The sequence below is a fragment of the Terrapene carolina genome, unplaced genomic scaffold (assembly GCF_002925995.2).
Source record: "Terrapene carolina triunguis isolate 2854851 unplaced genomic scaffold, T_m_triunguis-2.0 Scaffold96, whole genome shotgun sequence".
Lineage (NCBI taxonomy): Eukaryota > Metazoa > Chordata > Testudines > Emydidae > Terrapene > Terrapene triunguis.
In genome coordinates, this window is record NW_020664447.1 from 18,808,137 (window position 1) to 18,830,083 (window position 21,947).

The 21,947-nt window shown below is 41.7% G+C and overlaps 1 protein-coding gene across 3 annotated transcripts; it reads left to right on the forward strand.

Annotated features, from left to right (window-relative positions):
* Positions 1–4,324: 4,324 nt before the first annotated feature.
* Positions 4,325–21,709, forward strand: E2F8 (E2F transcription factor 8). Of its 3 annotated transcripts, none has more exons than XM_029911553.1 (14): positions 4,325–4,532; positions 4,607–4,659; positions 6,841–7,113; positions 7,582–7,738; positions 8,375–8,677; positions 8,945–9,106; positions 11,122–11,259; positions 11,476–11,688; positions 13,318–13,405; positions 13,672–14,179; positions 16,265–16,483; positions 17,584–17,716; positions 19,117–19,508; positions 20,975–21,709. In XM_029911553.1, the coding sequence occupies exons 1-14, from the start codon at positions 4,505–4,507 to the stop codon at positions 21,161–21,163; spliced, it is 2,856 nt and encodes a 951-aa protein (XP_029767413.1). In that variant the 5' UTR covers positions 4,325–4,504; the 3' UTR covers positions 21,164–21,709. The 3 variants fall into 3 exon arrangements, with proteins under 3 accessions (XP_029767413.1, XP_026507324.1, XP_026507326.1); XM_026651539.1 differs by having other exon boundaries at positions 13,321–13,405; XM_026651541.1 differs by lacking the exon at positions 16,265–16,483.
* Positions 21,710–21,947: the final 238 nt, after the last annotated feature.

The window sequence follows — 21,947 nt, forward strand, 5'->3', positions numbered from 1 at the left end:
ATTATATAGTTGAGAACATATGTTGATCCGAAAAGTAGGTCTTAGAGGAGAACATGCAAAAGTTGACCAAATTAGATAAATGAAGGTTATTATGATGCTGGGATGTAACTGTCTCGCTCCACTTATTATGAGTGAGGCCTCAACTGGAGTACTGCATCCAATTCTGGGCATCACACTTTAGGAAAGATGTAGACCCGGGCACTGGACCAGGAGGGACCAAGGCCCCATCACTTTTAAAAGGGAGGGCTATGCCCTCCCTCTTTTTACTGGCCGTAAGGGTGAGCAACAAAGGGGCAGGGGGGAGAGGAATGAGCGGGGGCACTGTCTTGGGGGGGGGGGGGAGGGAGAAGAGGAAGCACAGGAGTAGGCCTCGGGGGGAAGAGGCAGCATGGGGGGAGGGGCCTTGGGGAAAGGGGCAGTGCAAGGGCAGGTGATTGGGGAGAAGGGGCAGCGCAGGGGCAGGACCTCAGGGGGAACAGGTGGCAGGACCACTGTTCAGGCACCAGTGCCCTCCCCCTTCTCCCCCACATTTAGGGAGCTTCCATTGCTCCTGATGTAGACAAATTGGAGAGAGTTGAAAGGAGAGCAACAAAAATGATAAACCTGAGCTATGAGGAAAGGTTAAAAAACAGGTATGTTTAGTCTTGAGAAAAGAAGCCTGGGGGGACCTGGCAATAGTCTTCAAATATGTTAAGGGCTGTTCTAAAGAGGACTGTGATCAATTGTTCTCCATGTCCACTGAAGGTAGGGCAAGAAATAATGGGCTTAATCTGCAGCAAGGGAGATTTTAGGTTAGACATTAGGAAAAACTTTCTAACTCGAAGCGTAGTTAAGCTCTGGAATAGGCTTCCAAGGAAGAATGTGGAATCACCATTATTGGAAGTTTTTCAGAACAGGCTGGACAAACACCTGTCACTGATGGCCTAGGTTTACTTGGTCCTGCCTCAGTGTAGGGGGCTGGACTTGACTTCTTGAGGTCCCTTCCAGCCCTACATTTCTGTGGTTCTAAAAGGCTATGCAAGTCAAGAAAAAAAGGAGAGGTGGTACATGCAAAGAAAATACAGTAACAAAGCAGTTGAAAATATCTTAGTCTGCTAAATATACTAATTAAAATGATGTTATATTGGAGAAATCTGTACTTGTCTCTGATTGCTCATTCACTTGCACACTGAATATTTATGACTGCTAAATCCCAAATATGGGATGCAATATGTAACAAGGACCTAAAAAGAGGGATATACAAAAATTATTTGAGCAGGTAACTTGGAATGCTGTGAGAGTCATTCCTTTAAAATTAACGATTCTTCCTGTAATCTCAGTGTCATGATTCATTTCTGACAATTTTCTGCAGTTAAAGTGAGGAGATGCCAAGCATACGTGAGACACAGGTGACTGTGTGATTAAAATGAATGATATCCCTCAGAATGAAGGACACGTGAGAGGTATGGTTGTATATATGTTTATGTAGGGATCATGGGGTTACATAGAGAATAGGTTCCAAAGCTCAGTGTAAATGAAAACAGCTCAGGATTAGCTTTAATTTGAAAGCCTGAATTGTTTCAGCTTTGTTTGATTTCTGAACACAAGAGTGTGCTGGCTATGAATTTGGATTACTTTGGATAATTCCATCACTCCTGGCATTATTCTCAGTCATAATAACCTTGTTAAAAAGCCCAACATTTCTTAAATGATACATAAATAGTATTCTATGTTACACATCACATCACTCATACAATAACCTTGACTAGTAAAGCATGTAGGAACTGTGTCTTACAGATCATCTTTTACCTCAAAAGCAAATATCAGAATTCTAGTCCTATATTTGTTGACTAGGGACAAATCAAATTAATCCTACCTCAGGGATGGGGGAAGGGGAGATTCTCTGAGCCCCACTGTTCCCAATGTATATCACTTCAGTTTTCAGTCACTGATGTGAAGATACGCATTGAATGAGGATAGGATTGTCTCCTGGTTTGGGTTATGTGGATAACAATACCTAGCAGTTTGTTGTTTGGGTGATCTTCACTTTAAATTTCTAGGCTTACAAGTGATAACATTGTTTTTTTTTTGTTTAGTTAAAGCAAACATATTAAAAAAATTAGCTTTAAATGATTAACGTTCACAACCCTAGCTCCAGTTTAGCATTTTGTCTGGGATGTAACAGAAATATCAAGCAGAACAGCTTGCAAACGAAAATAATGCTGTAAGGCCTGCATTCTCAATAGTACATAATATAGCCAATCTGGATAGCAGACAACTCTTGCATCCTTATCTCAAAGAGCTTGTAAGAAGCCCCTTTCCCACAAAGTAAATAATTAGTTATTCATTTCCACAATAAATGGCACAATTAGTGAGTTATTAAATTCTTTCTGTAAATGCTTTTGCTGGCAGTGACAGCTAGAGAACAAGCTAAATAGGCACATGAAGGAAAAATATCCCTCTTGTCTGAACCCATTTTCAAAAACAGGTTCAGCTAATACCAGTTAATCAGGTTTCTCTTGGGCAATGTTTTCAGCCTTTTTTTTTTTTTGGCTTGAGTGTGATGGATCACAAAAAGCATGTCTAGCCCATATAAGCTAGGTTTGGAGAAGATTTAAATTTCTGTAACTTTTTTCCTAATGTAGAGTTGGTGCCTAGAGACTGCAAGAGATCAAAGCCCTGCAAATAGATTTAGATGTCAGGATTTATAGTGCAAAGAGAATAGGAAAGATGATAAATGGCATTAAAAACATAGTTTAAAAGCTTAATCCTGCAAGCCCTGTTCACAAGGAATTTAAATCAATGCAAAATCTACATGTGGAAGAATTACAGGGAGTCAGAAGTAGGCCCTGAAATAGGAAAAATAGTCTCTCAGATCCAACCATAAACAGTGTGGAACAAGCAACAGAGGGTCCTGTGGCACCTTTAAGACTAACAGAAATATTGGGAGCATAAGCTTTCGTGGGTAAGAACCTCACATTGACCAGGGAAAACAGCAATGCAATTATTGGTAGGTAACTTAAAAACAAACCAACAAACCCACCAGAGTATACAGGAACTCATACAAATGGATATAACAGACCCCAACATCCAGGTGCTACAGAATGTTACTGTCACTCAGAAAAGAAAAACTCCACTAAAGCAAGTGCTGAACCCTTTGCAGGTTTACCACTCAAATACTCTTTTGTAGTATTCAAATCTTTGTATCCTTTTGCATGTTTAGATGCTATTCTTCTGAAAGGAAGAAAAGTAGATTATAGAGTAGGATCAGACAAATTGAAAATATATATTATTTTGCAAAACACTATCACATGGATGAACCGGGTGCCCACAAATCCAAGGGGACCGAGGTAATAAGCACAATTCGCACACACACGAGGACTTCCATTTAGACACTCATTTGAACTGCTCCATTTACACACGCGCGGGGAGATTTGCTTCATTAGTACACCCCTGCCGTGTGCACATACAGCTGGCGAAAAGGAGGACTCCCCCTACATTTACACGGATATCCAGATTGGGGGGGGGAAAGACTCCAATATTTGCACTAGCATCTAAGAGGGTCCCACCGACTTGCACACACAGTGGGGGTGTGGAAGAGAAACAGGTGCGCCCCATGATTTTTAGCACTCACGCACCCCCATTCGTTGCACACCCGCCCAGTTCCCGCGCCCCGCACCCGCCAAACTTCAGGCTAAGAAACTTTCCAAACTTGCCGCAGTTCAGCGGTCAGGCGTGGGCGTGGCAGAGAGGGCTGCGGGTTGTGATTGGCTGAGCGGGCAGGGCGCCGGGTTGTGATTGGCTGGGCTCTGTCCCCCCCTCAGGAGGGTGGGGAGCGTTCGCTGAGTAAGCAAGCGGCGAAGCGTCTCTCTTACAGCGGGTTAAATTCAAATCGGCAGCGAGCGGCACCGGCAGCTAGAGCGGGGCCTGCCCTGCAGCCTCCGCGCAGGTAGGTGGGGGCCTCGTCTCCGGTTAGCCGGCCCCTGCGAGATCCCAGCGGGGCCTCGCTCCGCGACAGGTGAGGTGTAGACCTAGCAGGGATGGCTACCGAGCGCGGGGAGCTAGTGGCGCCAAACGTTTAAACCGGATCCCGGAAGAGCCTCGCCCATTCCCCACCAGCCAATCAGCGCGGCGCCCCGCTGGCTGCTGCTGTGTGATTGGTGCGTGTGCGGGCGGGGGCCCGAGGTGGGGTCGGGGAGCAGTTGGGGCTCGCAGGGTGCGGGTTAGCCGGGCGGCGGCGGGCCGAGCTGCGTGAGGCGATCCCGGAGCCTGTCCCACCCCCGCGCGGGGCTCGCTGTGCCGGTGACGCGGGGCTCTGCCGGGGGAGCGTTGGCAGGTGCCGGGCGCCCCGCGCCGACGGGCACGTCCCGAATCTCCTGTCGGGCCGGGCTCGGTGCTTCCCGGCTGCAGGTCTCCGCCCAGCGTCGTGCCCTCGCCTGCCTGCCTCACCCGCTGGTGCGTTCCCCTCCCCAGGGCTCGTCAGTGCTGCAATGCCATCGCCGCTGCCCACAGCCCCGCGCCTTCGATGACCTTGCGCAGCCCGGCTGGCCCAGGAGCGGCGAGCAGACCCGGAGAGCCCGGCTGGCCCAGGAGCGGCGAGCGGACCCGGAGAGCCCGGCTGGCCCAGGAGCGGCGAGCGGACCCGGAGAGCCCGGGGGTGAAATGGGGACCGAAGAGAAGGTACTTCGTGAGCCTGACGCCGCGCTGGCATAGCTACCCTGCAAAATTAGGTTGACCTCCGTTACGTGGGCATCCAGCTGCCATAGTCATTACATCACTTGTATGTGTCCTCGCAAAGCTCCTGGTGCTGGCGGTGTGCGTCCCCACCAGGAGTGCTTGTACTGTCAGTGTGGGGCTGGTGGGACAGCTTCTGAAAGCCAGTAACAGGTGATGTAAGTAACGTAGCCTAACTACATTGACTCTAGGAGCTTGTCTACACTACCTGCCGGATTGGTGGGCAGCGATCGATCCAGTGGGAGGGGTCGATTTATTGCTTCTAGTGTAGAGGCAATAAATCAACCGCTGAGCACTCTCCCATCAACTCCGGTACTCCACCAGAACGAGGAACGCAAGCGGAGTCAACGGGAGAGCGCCCGCTGTTGACTTACCACAGTGAAGACACCGCGGTAGGTAGATCTAAGTACGTTGACTTCTGTTATGCTATTCACGTAGCTGAAGTTGCGTATCTTAGATCGACCCCGCGCGGTAGTGTAGACAAGCCCTATGCTTTTGGAGGTGGAATTATTAAATCGGGGTAGTTACGTTGGCAGGAGTGAAATTTAAGTGTTACATACTTAGGTTGATGTAAGCTGCCTTGCTTCGACTAACTCTATAGCATAGATCAGGCCTTAATCATGTGTTAACCCTGCCCGATGTGACTGTTTAACTCTGTTGTAAAACCCACTTCACTTGGCATTGCCGTATAATTGTCCTGCCCCGCCATAGTGAGTCAGGCTGACAGTGAGCCTCGATGGGGAAAGCAAACGTGACTGTTCTGCTTGTGGTGGTTTTGCCTGGTTCGATTCTACAGGCGACAAGAAAAACCCTGCAATTGTGAATAAAACCTTTTTTTAAAAATCACAGATTCCAGCAAACTGCAATAGCTGCATTGAACCCACTTTAGTTACTATCCTTTTTTCCTAAGATTTTGCTACTGCTACTAAGTAATTGAATTTATATTGAATGTATTTCTGCAAGCTCTGTGTGTTGAATGCCATTTACAGGGGTAAAACTTCACTGAATGGAGGGCTTACAGAGGAAGGCCCAAAATATATTGTGTTGTGGGGCGGGGGGTTTAAACCAATTCCATATATTCACATGCTGTAAAGTAAATTAACAGCTGTCTGAAAAACTTTATTTTAAAGTGTCTGGAATAAAAAGGAAGATTGATGGCAGGTGTGATAGGTCTTTAACATTTATAGTATATCAGTGACAAAAAGGCACAGTTAAAATGGAGCCCCATTTTCCTAGGTATATCAAATAAACATAGAAGAAACAATACACAGCTTGAAATGTACAGAGCATGTTACATATTATTTTCAGTTATACAAAAGTGATAAGTAAATGTCTCAAGCATTAACCCAAAAGAACCTTTCATTGGACGTCAGAGTTAGTATTTGGTTTTTTGCCTGATGCAAGCCATTCCATCCTGCAGCAAGAGTCAGCTCACAGTAGTGCAACAGATTTGAAATTTGTCATATGTCTCATTTCTCTTAGCAAGAAGATTGGCCCTGTGCTGGAAACGCTCTAGCTTTATTTATCAAAAAAAGGAGGCAGCTTTTTCTTATAAAATGTTGAATATATAAACAAGCATGCCCATTCCTTAGCATGGCCTGATATAAGCAAAAGCAATATAAGTCACTAATTCATGGCCCTTAATTTTTGTCTTTTCCTTTTACTGGTTGTTACCCCCACTCTACCCCTCTTCAGTGAAAGGGATTACGGGCAGCTTGGTGGGGGGCCTCATAAATGTTAAAAACTACTGTTGATGAACAATGTATCTGACAATCCTTGGCATTATTCCCCCCAAAATGGGTAAACTAGCATTTTTGCATTGGATTAACAGTCAGAGTTTTATTTTAAGTTCTTTTATTTTTTTGTTTTTTACTTGATGCAAGCAGGAAAAGGCCATATTGCATGCTATAAACCCCGGGGTCATCGTAACAGACTTTCTTCAGCCAAGACTTCATTGGCTTAATAGAAGTCTTAACTCGAGTAAAGATTTCAAAATTTGCCTGTCGGCTACCCAAGAGAATAAACTGATTGGTAGTTGACTAGAATAAAGAACAGTATTGGAATGTAGTCTTATATATGACATTCTGATTTTATGAGATAATTTTTTTATTTTTATTTTTTGGGCAGGAAAATCACTCTTCTGAGCCACAAAGAAGGATATTGAAAACTCCTCTGAAACAGTCAGCTACCTCATATTCAGTATTAACGGAAATCCAGCCTGATTCTGGACCTCTGACAACACCCCCTAAGTCTCAGGAAGTTCCTCCTGGAGATCCATGGACACCCACTGCTAACCTTAAAATACTGATCAGCGCGGCTAGTCCTGAGATTAGAAACAGAGAACAAAAAAAGGGACTTTTCGACAGAAATGAAATCGTAGAGGCAAAACACTGTTTACATGTATGTTGTAAAGATTTTTGTAAATTAAACTGGGGGTTGCCTATTGTCTTGATGCAAGTCTAGATACTAGATTTTTTTTCTTTTTTTAAAGATATACTTTAATTCAAAAGGAATTATTTTGGGGAAGTTCTATGTTATACTGGAAGTCAGACTAGATGATCACAATGGTATCTTCTGGCCTAGGAATCTGTATTTGTTCAGTATTGAAAACTAACTAGGCAAGTGAACTTTAACATATACCACCTTCTTTGTTTAGATTTTAATTCTGGAATATTAGCTATTTGTGATACCATTTTAATTGTTAGACATAGCAAACACTGTTTGCTAGTTTTATTATTTTGAGGCTTTCCAGCTGTTGAGCATAAGGCACTTGGTATTGTTCATCAATCCCAGAGGCTGGCAGTAAATCTGCCAAACTTAAAATTTTTACGTAAAACATTGAATTCCTGTTTCCTTGTTTCTGTGCAGGAGCATTTATCAGGAGATGAATATGAGAAATCTCAACCAAGCCGTAAAGAGAAAAGTCTAGGATTATTGTGTCACAAATTTTTAGCTCGATATCCTAATTACCCCAGCACTGCAGAGAATAGTGATATTTGCCTTGATGAAGTAGCAGAAGAGCTTAGTAAGTCTGTGCGTGTACTACAGTGTTTATGATTGGGAATATGTACTGACCTGTTCCTATGAATATGCTGGTAAAGCCAGCATCTCATTTTTGGTATGTATTTTCACAGTTAAATTATGAAAGTTTGTGTGCATTCTGAAAATTTAATTTTAGTTCGTTCCTTTTTTTTTTTCCTTAAGAAAAGAAAGAAATCCTCCATTTTTATAACAATCCTTTTCTGAGTTTGAAATGGAAATCTATTTAACAAAATTGTTATTCCTCTGTACATACTGTCTTATTTCAGAACATTTTAAGAAAAAGAACTTTAAATTATATATTATATAGAACATGTAAATATTTACCACAACTACTGGAAATAACTTGAGTCCAGTTTTTGGTTCTCCAAATTATGGATATGATCAGTGATTGGATGAGTGGGAAATGGGCAAGGCTTAAATTGTGAGTGCAGCTAGAGAACCACCCCAAGTGTGACATCAAAATAAGATGTGATTTGTTGTAGACTATGTATATTAACAGAAATGATAGTTCCTTAAATCACCATGCTGGGTAAACCAACTTCAAAGAAACATATGCTAAGAACAATACTACATGATCCAAATTTTAAGATGAATGTATTAATAGTCTTCCTCCTTATAGATGTTGAACGTAGACGCATATATGATATTGTGAATGTGCTAGAGAGCCTGCATATGGTGAGCCGCCTTGCCAAAAATAGATACGCTTGGTACGGGCGTCATAATCTCAACAGAACACTGCAGACTTTGAAAAAAGTTGGCGAAGAGAACAAATACACACAACAAATTGAGATGATCAAGAAGAGAGAGTATGAGTTTGAGTTAGATGGTGACAGAAATGAAGAGATGGCGACAAAACCTGTTGGCCCAAATGAGCATTCAGAAATGTGTTTTGTTGAACTCCCAGGGATGGAATTTCGAGCAGGTAATGATTTTCTATTAATGCCAAGAAGAATATACATCTGTAATTAAAAATATCCAAACACAGGGAAACAAATCTCTTAAATCCTAGAGCCTGAAATGCAGCAAAAATGTTATGCAAAAGTGTCATTCTTTTTCAGCTGTTTTAATTAAGACCAAGATTCTTGTTGACAAACATTTTTGTTACTTAATTTCTGAAATATTTTTCAGAACTTTCATTTCAGATGTCATGTCACTTGATACATTTTAATCCTTTCTCCTTTCCGTACAGCTTCAGTAAACAGCAGGAAAGACAAGTCTTTACGAGTGATGAGTCAGAAATTTGTGATGCTGTTTCTTGTATCAACTCCTCAAATAGTGAGCCTTGAAGTTGCTGCTAAAATTTTGATTGGAGAGGACCATGTAGAAGATTTAGATAAAAGCAAGTTTAAAAGTAAGTAAATTGCTGCTGGAGCTGTCTCGGTTGAGTCTGTATTTACGTAAGTTTTGTCTCTGATAATCTGTTTTTGATTTTTCTTAAATGGAATATTTCATTTGATTTACTATTACAGCTGTTGTTTCTAGGGATTCTTGCAAACTGTAATCCCTATACACAATGTTGCATATTGTGAAATGTAAGGGGAATCTCTCTTTTCCAATAATATATTTCTAATTAAGTTATACAGGAACTAATTATACCTTTAACACTAGGTGTCCCCAGGATCTATTTGTAGAGAGGCAACCAAAAGATTATATAAGGAAGACTTGAACAAAGCTACTTTATAGGGCTCTACCAAATTCACGGTCCATAGTGGTCAATTTCACAGCCAGGGGGTTTTAAATTAGTCATTTTCAGATGTTTACATCTGAAATTTCATGGTGTATCATGGGAGTCCTGACCCAAAAGGCGGTCAGTGTGGGGGGGAAATCGCAAGGCTATTGTAGGGGGACATAGGATTGCCACCCTTACTTCTGCCCTGCTGCGCAGCCAGAGGGGAAGGCAGCTGGCTGGGTCCTCAGTTGTAAAACCACCGCCAACCGCAGCACAGAAGTGAGAGTGTAGGGTATAGGTTACCATATGTCCGGTTTCCCAGCAACCTCCCGCTGGAGTGGCGGGGGGGAAAAGGGGGGAGCGTGTGAGACAGCTGGAGCCGCAGCCTCTCTGTGCAGGGAGGCAACAGCTGGAACCGCGGACCTTCCTGTGGCTGGGGGAGATCCTGGAGGTGGGTCTGACCCACCCCGGGAGCACCCCTGCAGGGGACGTGGAAGTCTCATCCCTCGCCATCCCCAGCTGGGCACCAGATTTCATGGGGGAGATTAGATGACCGTGAAGGTCCATGATGCATTTTTTCACATCTGTGAATTTGGTAGGGCCCTAATTATGAAGTGACATCATCATGTTGCTTATTGGTAACTGTCTTTTTCATGATGAAACTTTTTTTATTTTTTGTTTTCCCCACCATCTGTCACAAAGATTTGAGTGTCCCTGCAGTAGACAGGTCTTCATTTTGGTTATGTAGCTCTGTTGGTTGAAATCTAGAGAGATTTCTAGAAGTCCAGGCAGTAGTTAATCTCATTGGAGGAAGTAGAATTTAAAATTTTGTCTCTGTCAACTCTAATTCTGTGTCATATCTCCTTAATTGGTATTTTATTTGTAAACCCTCAATACTGCCATTGATTCACAGACAAAACTCCCATTGGCTTTTGTGTGAATTGTGCATGTGGAGTAATGATAGGATCAGGTCTCAGTTAGTAGTTTCCTTTCCACTGCATCATGTTAAAATTATTAGGATGTGTGTGGTTTTTTCTTTCTCCCCCAGGAACTGGTATGTCTGACAAAAAGCATTTCAAGGCCATTGCTTATATTCAGGGAGATGCTATCTTTTTGTAAATGTAACTAATGTATTACCACACTCTTGGTTAACAAGGATAGCCCTGAATTTTGTGGACAATTTGCCAGGTTTTTATTTTTTCAATGGGAGAAACTCGGCCTGAACATGTTCTGGTTGAAGTCAAGCTCTTTGTTGGTAGTTCAATTGGTTTTTAAAACCATGGTGGTGGTATCTGAAATTATTAATTAGGATATTGTGGTGTATAGAAAGATTCTGCAGGTGAATGATGATTCCAGTGTATTTTAGGATATTTCTGTTCCTCCTCCCACCTATTTCTAGCTGCTGACTTTCAGTGTAAGGTTTCTCCACGTTTGCACAATATAGAGGCCCAGATATTAAAAAAAATCTTGGTTGAAGACTAAATTGTTCTTAAAGGATCCAAAATAGAGTTCCTCATATGAGTTGCAAAATGAGTAACCTCAGTTGTTGCTTTTGATTTTGTGTATCATAAATACAACAGCATGTTGGGGGATGGGGAAGCATCTTTAGCCTAATGTGAAATAAGTGACTTAAAGTGTGCTTCTAATGAACCCAGAAATGCTATACAGAATTCATTAATATATTTGTTTTATTTCAGCCAAAATTAGGAGATTGTATGACATAGCTAATGTTCTCAGTAGTCTTGAGCTTATCAAGAAGGTTCATGTTACAGAGGAGAGAGGCAGAAAGCCGGCATTCAAATGGACAGGACCAGAGGTTTTACCAGGCATTCAGGGTAGGTGTACTACTTTGCTTTCTTTCTGCTGTCTTGATTGGCATGAATTGCAGTTTTTCCCCATGAAAAGCTTAGACTGAAGTTGAATTTTTCTCTAAAGGTTTTTTTTTCCAGTTTGTCAAATAATCCCTGCAGTCTAATCACCAAACAAATATTAAAAAGAACTGTTTTATTATTCAGGTTATATGTGATATTATTTTACATTTTCTGTTTTAGATACAAAACCTGTAACTACTACCACTTCCTTGATTCCATCTAATTCTGCAAAATCTAAATATCTCAAAGAGCAGTGTTCAAAAAATCTCTTCCCTTCAAGAGGCAAGCAAAGCTTCACTCGGCATCCATCTCTAATAAAGCTAGTAAAGACTATAGAAAGTGACCGGAGGAAGATCCATTCTGCCCCAAGCAGCCCCAGCAAGACAAGCACAAGTATGTAGTTGAAAAGCAAACTGCAGTATCTTACTCTGGATAGGCTGTTAGAGAGACAAGGTGGGTGAGAGAGAGAGTTCAGATAGTTCAATCTTAGTCCTGCCATGAATGTAGGAGACTAGACTAGATGACCTCTTCAGGTTCCTTCCAGTCCTATGATCTTGTATTTAGCTGTGCCTCTCTGAGTACCTTCTTCTTGTCTGGGAAAGAGCTCTGTGTAGCTCAAAAGATTGTCTCTCCCACCAAAAGAAGTTGGTCCAATAGAAGATATTACCTCACCTACCTTGTTTTTCTAATATCCTGGGATTACACAGCTACAACAACAGTGCATACAACAATGGATATGCTATTAACATATTGTATGGGATCTCTTGTTAAATAGACATTGATGTTTAACCTCTTCAGGTAAAAGAAAGGGTGCGTGCATGCTTGAAATGCAAACACAAGTTCTGATTGACTGATACTGTCAAAAACAGGCATAATGGGAGCCAACAGAGAAGTTTGGCACTTAGTAATATATGTACAGTGCTTTACATCTGAGGCCTGAGAAGATTGATAATGAGGACAGATTCCAAGTGCTTTGTCTTCTGAAGCTAATCCATATAACAAAATATAGGAAGCTGTTCCCTCTTTGATGGATCAAATCTAGACCTGGTGTCAGTAGGTGCAACAAAAGAGTTGCAACCATTTTACAACTCTTTACCTCAGGTCTAAATTTGGCTCACTATTTGTAATTGCCTACTCCTGTTACATAGCTTGTGTGCTTTCACAAGTATTTTTTTATTAAAGAAGAAAATTAATTAATTTTTACATAACTTCATTTTGACTTTTTTATAGTGCTGCGTTTAATAGCTTTAAGTAGTCTGTTAGGAATATGTTCTATGGATATGAATACTGTACCTTTCTCTGCACTATGGCTAGGTTTGGCACAATTAGACTTTTATATTTTTATAACTTCAACCCATAATATTGATTATTTTTAAGCAGCCTTTGCTGTTTTTATCTATTTTTAAATTTTCTCATGTGGGGAAACTCTGGGGAGCCAGAGAATTATTATTTAATTATATTAGATGGTGAAATTCAAACAGTTAAAGCTTTATAACTGTTAAAACACATACTGTCAACATCACGTGCCAAAATATACAAAGTAAACGTCCTTAAATCAAATTCTAAGTTCTCAAGAAGAATTTTTCTCTTTGCCTATCCATTTCAATAATGGATGGAAATATTTGTCAACAAAACTAACGTTTCCTGACATTTACTGATAAAAATTCAATCCTTTCACGCCTAACTATGGCTCAGCCCCCTTCTGAAAGGGCCACATTTAAAGTTGAGATGACCATTTATTCTTCATGTAAATGCAATTCTTGGGCTCGGAGTCTGCCAGCCAAAGTATTTAATTAGTGCCTCATGTTGTCTTTTGTGGATGCTTCTCTACAAAGAACTGAACTGAAGCCTCCAACTTAAGCCACTATCCAACTGACTTATCCAGCCTGAACTGAATGGCAACATGGAGATGAAAGGCTTTCTACCCTGTTACTAAATACTTAAACCATGCAAACTATATAAGTAGGTATTCTTAAAAGTGAATCCAACTTCTATTTATGGCTTTCTTTTCCCCCCCCGAAGCAGATAATGATCAAAATTCATCATCCTTGCCAAGTAAAATGGCCCAGCTTGCAGCAATTTGTAAACAGCAGTTAGAAGGACAATCAAGGTATGTTTACACTAGTGTTATAGTGGGAAGCTTATTTCACCATTGGGCCAACAAGCTTGAGGTGTATTTAGTCAGCTATTGTGAACTAGAGTTAGCCAACCGGTAACTGTTAAACTAAATAATTTTCAGTAGCATCATTTTCACTTTATTTAATGGATGGAGTAGTGAAAATTACATCAAGTTACTCTATTTTTCTGTCATGACATAAAGTGACCAGGGCACTTCTGAATGTATTTAAGTGTGTATTTCTTGTTTTTTCCTTTTAGAGAATTAAAGATGAAATTGACAAGATCTACCTTAGAATGTAAATTGACCTCTAGTGATGAATCTCTTCTGAAATGTGAACCTAATACTACATCATCCTGTCAAACTCCATCTCTTGTTCAGCCACTGGGGGTCCTGCCTCTTATCCATAATTCAGTTTCTCCAGTAATGCTACCTCAAACCCATTCTGCTATTTCATATGCAATATATTTGCATCCTTCCCAAGCCCAGACTGTGACTACGTTACAGTCTGTGCCCTGTCCCAATGTGACTGGAACTAAAAGTGTTTTCAGTGCTAATTCACAAATACCATTTAATCAAATGACCACTGAAGAGAGGGACAGTAATACAGGTGAAGGTGATGCTGGGAACTTGGTGGCTAAAGAGAGACAAGTTACAAAAATTGAGTTTACACCAGAGAGGTGCCTTAAAAGATCTCAAGCATTACAGGAGAACAGTTCAATTAAAAAATGTAGAAGTGATGAGAAAAGTCTTGAAGATGTTTATACAGTAAGTAATATAACAAAAGGTATAGTTTTTTACTTTAATATTGTAGTGTGATGACCTACTGTTATAAAGTGCTTGGGATCCTAATAGAAGCCATAAATAAATGCATTGTATAGAACATGGTTTCAGGAGCAATCATGGAAACACTTAATCCTTTGGTTGAGTTTTGTACAAATGTTCTTAAACCTTGATGGAAGTACATTGTTCTACAGACCCACCAGTGGTTGGCTGCACAAAGGGATATCATACCAGTCTTACAGTGTGAGTGCTTCTTATTGTTTGAAGGTGGTGGGGAGAGACTTAGGTGGAAAGATTGCACTGAGTTAAGGGGCTGCTCAAATTCCTGTAATTCCAATTTATGCAAATGTTCAGTGTTTGTAATAATTGTGAATAGACTTACACTTAAGGGTGACTCTTGAACTTGCCTTTTGTGAGAGTGAATGTCCATCAATCCTTTGCTCATAGTTTGCCTGGTGCTTGGAAAACATTCAGATACAATATATAGTTCTGTCAATCAAAGCATATCTTTGCAAGGCTGAACCTTGAATCAGGTTGTCTCTTTAAAAACTAAAGTTTTTGATTCAGAAAAATAACCCCACCTAGAAGTGTTTACAGAGCATTTTAGAAGTATAATCAAAAAACAAATCTGGTAACTTGATTTGCTGTCTGCCAGGGGATGTGATTCAGTCTTTCTGGAGTAGTTCAGGCACTTCTCAGCTCATATAGTGACGCATTCATTGTTGGCTTTATGGAGGAGAGGGAAAGTGGGGATATAAAATTTAAGTATTTCAAGCACTTGTATCTAGTGCGGGGGTGGGCAAACTATGGCCTGTGGGCCACATCTGGCCCATCAGATCTTTTAATCCAGCCCTTGAGCTCCTGCCGGAAAGCAGAGTCAGGGGCTTGCCCTGCTCTGTGCATGCCATGGCACCGCATGGCTCCCTGGAAGCAGCTGACATGTTCTCCCCCCAGCTCCTACGCGTTGGGGCAGTCAGGCATGCTGTCCCAAGCCCCACCTCTGCAGCTCCCATTGGCCAGGAACTGTGGCCAATGGGAGCTGTGGGGGCGGCTCCTGCGGATGAGGCAGCACACAGAACCGCCTGGCTGTGCCTCCGCATAGGAGCTGAAGAGGGGAGGTGGCGCTGCTTCCAGGAATTGCTGGAGGTAAGTGCCGCTTGAAGCCTGTACCCTTGAGCCCCGCCGCACTCCAACCCCCTGCCCCAGCCCTGATTCCCCTCCTGCCCTCTGAACCCCTTGATCCCAGCCCAGAGCCCCCTCATGTACCCCAAACCCCTAATCCACAGCCCCAAGCCAGAGCTCGTACTGTCAGCTGGAGGGGTGCCCCCCCCGCACCCCAACCCACTGCCCCTGCCTGGAGCCCCCTACCCCCAATTTTGTGATCATTCATGATCTGCCATACAATTTCCATACCCTGATGTGGCCCTCAGGTCAAAATGTTTACCCACCCCTGATCTAGTGTTATTAATTCCTGACATCTTATATAATGGGCTATATACCATGAACCAAACTATTAAGAGAATAAAAAGCTGAAATTTCCTGTTCCAGATCTCTAGGTATGTGAGCTGCGCTGGTACACTTGGGGAATGGGGACATGGATGTCTTTCTGACCCTTGTTTCTCAATCCTGGGGACAGTTGATGACCTTTGGCCTCCTAGTGCACATTAGCAGTCCTTAGGCTGTTCTCTAAGTTGTGCTTGCTAGAACAGCTCTAGATCAGTGCAGTGTGTTCTGACCATGCCCCTTCCCAACCATGGAACATCTAGTATGCTGGTGGGGGCACAAGTGGGTAATGTAGAGCCTGCTGTGCTGGGACTTTAGGCTCCTGCAGCACAGAGTGATAGAGTGGGGTTTGATGCTACGGCTCCTTAAGAGCGGGCTTTTTCCAATAGTATCCACAAAAGATTAATGAATGAAATCAGTTTTTGAGACATAAAATTAAAATATCTAATAATGAAAGCAAATACATTATTAAAAATATATACTTCTTAATTACACCTACTGTAGATATCTAAAACCCATCTTTAAATGCTTTGTTTTTTTGTTTGTATGTACTACATAATTTTTCAGGGAGATTCTCTTAAGGGTGAAAGACCATCTTCTAGAGCTGTGCACTTAGAGCCTGAAATCAATCATTTCCAAGAGGGAAGCCAGAACAAATCTGAGAAACTAGATCAAAATATGGAATTTTGCTTTGATCATGAAAGGAGAGAAGGTCTTTCAGAAGATAAAAGCAGAGCCAGTACTACACAAGAGATGCCTGTTGCATTTGCTGTTCCTGCTCATGAGGTATACTTTCCACTAATTGGAAAAGTGCAACTTCCCAAAGATTTATTACTTTCAGAAGCAGAAATTTAACAGTCAAAGCATACATACAGGAAACCTGTGGTGCATTTGGTCTACAGTCTACTCTTAAGCTTTTGTTTCTCATAGGACTCTACTGTATTAGGCACACAAACAGGGGAGGTAGAAGAGACTTCAGCAATATTTGTCATGGAGCTGGCTTATCTGATAAGTTGACTTCATTAGAAATTCTGCTGGAGAGTCTTTAGTTTTCCTCTTATGCTTAATTTCAAAGGTTTATTTGGCTTACAGTAAAAGCATGTGAATTCTCACATGACTAATCCAAAAACTTCTTATAGTTCTTAACTTCTAAAATTTTTGATTGAACAGCATAGGACAATGCTCAAATTTAATGGCACTGACATATAGTGAGACCTTGTAATTCTCAAAACCTGGTTCCTTTTTTTAAAAAAATATATAGTATATTTTTTAATAGAACATGAAATATTTATAAACCCCTTGCCAGAATAAATGAGCAATCTACTTTTGTTTGTTTGCTTTCTTGCTCATTTGCAAAACTCAGCACTCCACAGTGGGTCTCATTATTAATGTATCTATCTGTGTCTGGGATGAGATGCGAGTTCTCTTGGCACAAACAGACTTTTATATCAAAAAAGTATTTTACTCATGTTGGATTCTTGCATCAAAAGTCTCATCTGACTTGAGAATGGAATGATGTTGCCATCTGACTCCAGACTCTGGTTTGTCTAATTGTGCATTCAAAAAAGCTGTCAAAATTTGCTTTAAAAACATGTCTGGCCTAATTGGAGGTTAACAGAAATGCAGCACACTCTTACTTCTTGAGGAAAGGAAGGCTTTGAGTTACATAATGGAGATTGCCGCCAACTAAAGATCTGTGTTTGGGGGGGTCTTGTCCAAGCCTTTGGCAGACGTCAATCAACAGAAACAGATGCAGCATAGGACCTAGAGGGTGGGGAGAGTGAAAAATAGGGCTTTCTTGTGGAATAAAAATTATCCCTGCAGAAACACATCATGAATATGTTTCTTATTGCACCTGTACAAAAAGATTATCCTTTCTTTTTCAGACCTTGTTTCCTTCAGGGTATATTATTCCTCTTGCTCAGTGCACGCAACATGGCAACGAGGCCATATTTTCTAATAAGGAAAAGTCTGGGATATGTTCGCTACCACACATGACCTACAGTTCACCCATTGCAGGTGTGTATATATATATACACACACAATATATAAATATTTATATATGTACAAGGGTTTGCCGGGGCTTGAGCCTCTCCGGGGTGTCAGGGAGCCACACCGGCTTACTACACCCCGTTGAGTTTGGGGGGGATTCGTCTGGCTGTGGGGTCTCCCTCGGCAGCCCTTGCTGTAATTGGAAGCAACATGGTAAACCCAGCCCTAGGTCAGGGCGGGGCAACAAACGCTGAGTCAGGGCTCGGGCCCTCAGTCAGGGCTGAGTAACAAGTACAAAAGGATTAAGCCCAGGCCCTAGGTCAGGGCGGGGCAACAAACGCAGAGTCAGGCGCTCAGGCCCTCACTCAGGGCTGAGCAGTAACAACAGGTCACAGCCTCCTCAGGACAGAGAGAGGGGGAGTCTGCCACCCACGAGTTGGGTGGCGGGGGGACGCAGGCCCTCCCACTCCACTGCGTCCCAGCCTGGGGCCCTAGCAGCGACAGAAGACCTGCTGCTATCAGTGGGGATCCTGGCTGCAACACACCGACATAGGCTCTGTGGCAGTGCTGCAGCCTGACTGGGGTCAGCTGCCCCCGGGCTACTTCCACACTCCCCCTCGGGGCCTACCTGGGTCCTGGTGTTGGCCTCTGGGGGATCCAGGACCATGGGTTCTTCAGGGCAGGGATTGATCAGCAGGCCTGCCAGCTCCTCCGGATAGCGGGCGCAGGGCAGGCCCGGCAGCGCCTGGCGGCCGCCTTGGGCCACAGAGTTTTCCCAGCCACGAGCTAGGCTGGAGACGTCTGGTCCCTCCAGCAGCTGGGCCTTCACTGAGTTCTGAGGGCAAGCCTTTATACTTCCGGGCCGCCGCCTGACCCTCTGAGGGGCGGGCTCTGAGCTCCCTAGCTCCGCCCACTCTGGCCTCTGGATGGGCTCTTCCCCCTCCGGGGTGGCGGAGGGCCACACCGCCTCGCTACAATATACATTTAAGTTCTCTGGTTTTGAGCATTGTGGACCAATTTCACCCAACAGAAGTCAGTGAACCTATACCAGTGATGGATTTCACCAGTAGGAGTCCCAGGGTGTATCTACAGTGCAATAAAAAACCCACAGCAGGGAGTCTCAAAGCCCAGGTCAACTGATCCAGTCTTGCGGGGCCCAGGCTGCAAGGCAAAAAAACTAGCAGTGTGGACAGTTGGGTTCGGGCTGGAGCCTGGCCTCTGAAACCCTCCCTCCTCATGGGTTTTGGAGCCTGGGCTACAGCTCAAGCTGGGATGTCTACACTGCTATTTTTAGCCCCCCAGCCTGAGCCTGAGTCAATTGACCTGGACTCTGAGACTTGTTGCCATGGGTCTTTTACTGCAGTGTAGACAAACGCCTCATCTGTTACAGGTTGATTTTTAATTTCCACCTCATTTTTCTTTTACAGGTGTCGTTCCAGTGACAGCTTCCGAATTTACAGCAGTTAATATTCCTGCTTTTCATGTCACACCCTTGAAGTTAATGGTATCACCATCTTCTATAGCTGCTGCACCTGCAGTAAACAGCTCGTGTCTTAATTCAAGCCATAGTAATCCTGTCCAAAACCCAAGCTCTTCAATTCTGAACTTTACACTACAACACTTAGGACTCATACCTGCTGGTGTGCAAGTTTCTCCAAATCCTGTGCTTCAGCCAGTGCCAATCTCTCCAAAACCAGAGCATGTTAGTCCTGTTTCAGAGAATGTGAGCTTGCAACAAGGAAGAGTGTTTAAAAATGAATCACAGATAACTGAGTGTGACTTAAATGGAAAATCAGATGCAGTAATTCCTTTACAGCAGGTAAGATAACTGTCAACTAAAAGTTTTCCATCTTATTTTAAGTGTTAGATATTATTTATAGAATAGTAGTGCCCAAAGGCCACAATCAAGGAAAATTTGAGTAATGCACAATAAAGATTGGTATTATTGCTAGCAGGGTGGATTGATTTAAATCAAAGCAATTTAAATCACCAGTTTTAATCATGGTTTAAATCAGCAATCAGGAAAACTTTATTTAAATAATAGATTTTAATCTTATTTTGCATTTGTTGCAAGATTGATGTGTTGGAAACATAAGTAAAAAAGTTTATCAAAGTTTATTAAAACATGTTTTGCCATTTAAAACTAACTGATCCATTAAACAAAGTATCTGTAATTAGAGAATTGAACTGATTGTTTCTGGTCACCATGTCCCGCAAGATTTTCTAATTAGTAGATCTCATCCTCTTATATCTAATATTTATTCATAGATTGATGAAATAGGCTTTTCTGCTTTTTCAACTCCTAATTGGTTTCTTAATTTTGAATGAACCAATCATTGAACTAATTTAGTTCAATAAACTGATACGAAGAAAATGTTCTCTCTGCACCTACAGCTGTCAAAAGCTGGCGTACCATTTCAGTAAACTGAGTCCAAGTGCTTAGGGGTGACTTCCAGCAGTTCGGTGGTTTGACTTTCGTTAAAACTTGGCAGCGTACATTACTTTTAAAATTAATTTAAATGATTTTAATGTATGATTTATTTTTAAAAATTAAATTTGTATTATAACTTTAATAAAAAAAATCCTATTTAAATAAACTGTTTTTAACTTTTAATAGACTTTTATCCACCCCTATTGCTAGAATAGATGGAGGGGTTAACGCGATACCTTGGTAGGTAGGGTGGGACTAAGCCATGAGGAGTCTTTAAGGGACAGACAAAGAACTCGTTTGTTGTAGAGAACAGGGAGCCAGTTGGGGGAATGTAAAGAGTAAGGTTTAGCAAGGACCTAAGACATCTTAGCAATAGCATTTTTGAATTACATTGAGAGGACAAGATGGCATTTATCAAGGCCAAAAGAAGGAAATTTTTTATTTTACTTTCTCTTCTTGAACTCTTATTCCCCTCATGTTGTTATTGTTTATGTACTTAATGTTAAGTTTCAACTCCTGGTTCTACCTCAGATATGCACTAATCCATGGAGTAGGATAATATACATAGTTAATCTGAGGGCAGAATTAGTCTGCATGTTTTGCAGGACATCGTGTTGCCTCAGGGGTGTTCATAAATCTTTGCTCTATAAATAATACATGGGATTAGAAGGGACAAATGACACTCTCATAAGACAGGTATAAATACACTCTTTCAAATATACTGAGAGTGTCAGAATAGACTAGTCAGATTGTTTTGATAAAGTCTTACAAGGTTTTTGAAAATTCTAGCTTTAAGTTTCTATCTAGTTTTATGTGCCTCAAATGAAACAAATGTTCTTTTCCCTTCCAATCAGACTACTGTGCCAGTGAAACCCGAAGAGCCACAGGCAGTGACTGAAAACTTTTTCCGTACGCCTGGAGGGCCGAATGCAATTTCTAGTTTTGCTTCGTCTCCTGCAGATTCAGATGGTGCGGATGGAATTTTACGAGGAAACTTGTTTGCCCCACAAAGAAAACTTGAAGTGTCAGAGGACCAACTTTGACTGGGTTGTCTGGCTGTTAAACTTGTTTCGTGGCTATATTTGCCAGTACAACATGTTGCATGCATCTTAGCATTGTGATTTGGAAGATTTATCCCCTGGAAACCAATTGTAAATGCATTAAGTCCTCAATACTGGAAAAGCCTTATTTAGTTCTTAGGATTAAAATTGGCTCTTTTTTATAAAAGCAAACTAATGTCCATTAATTTCTGCAAATGACTTGTTTAAAGCATTACAACCAACTAGGTACCTATTGTCTTACTCTTCATAACAGTACAGAGCAAAGTAAGCTCTTGGTCATAATTTGTGGTGTTCAGAAACTGAGTAAATACAAAACCACACAGTATCAGTACATGTTTTGCACAATGAAAGTACTGTGAGCATGTAATATATTGTATTTTTAAATAGAAAAGGCTATGGTTAAATATTTTCTACTTTCTTTTTACTCCTACGTTCTTTCAATAATGATCTTGTAAAGTTAGTAAAAAAAAAAAAGTAATCAAGTATGTAAATTAAGAATTATTTATAATGTATTTTTAATCAATTCGTTCACATTAAATTTAAGGCTAAACTTTCCAAGTTTAAGTGGTAAGGGTATTGTTTAATCGAATGAAGTAACCACAGTAACTTACACATAGTATGTCAAGATCTTTTTTATATTGTTCTATGGTAAGAGCATCTCGCTATTAATTTGCATTATAGGAAGAGGAAAACAGTATCTTTATCAGAAGGCAGATATCTTATAGATATGAGACAGACTTTTTGAAACTGCCCTCATAGTTTTGCA

Excerpts from the sequence above, each read along its gene's own strand:
- E2F8 (XM_029911553.1), top strand. The coding sequence starts at position 4,505 with ATGACCTTGCGCAGCCCGGCTGGCCCAG. Across the intron at positions 4,660-6,840 it reads AAATGGGGACCGAAGAGAAG|GAAAATCACTCTTCTGAGCC; the intron begins GTACTTCGTGAG and ends TTTTTTGGGCAG. Across the intron at positions 16,484-17,583 it reads TTGCTGTTCCTGCTCATGAG|ACCTTGTTTCCTTCAGGGTA; the intron begins GTATACTTTCCA and ends TTTCTTTTTCAG.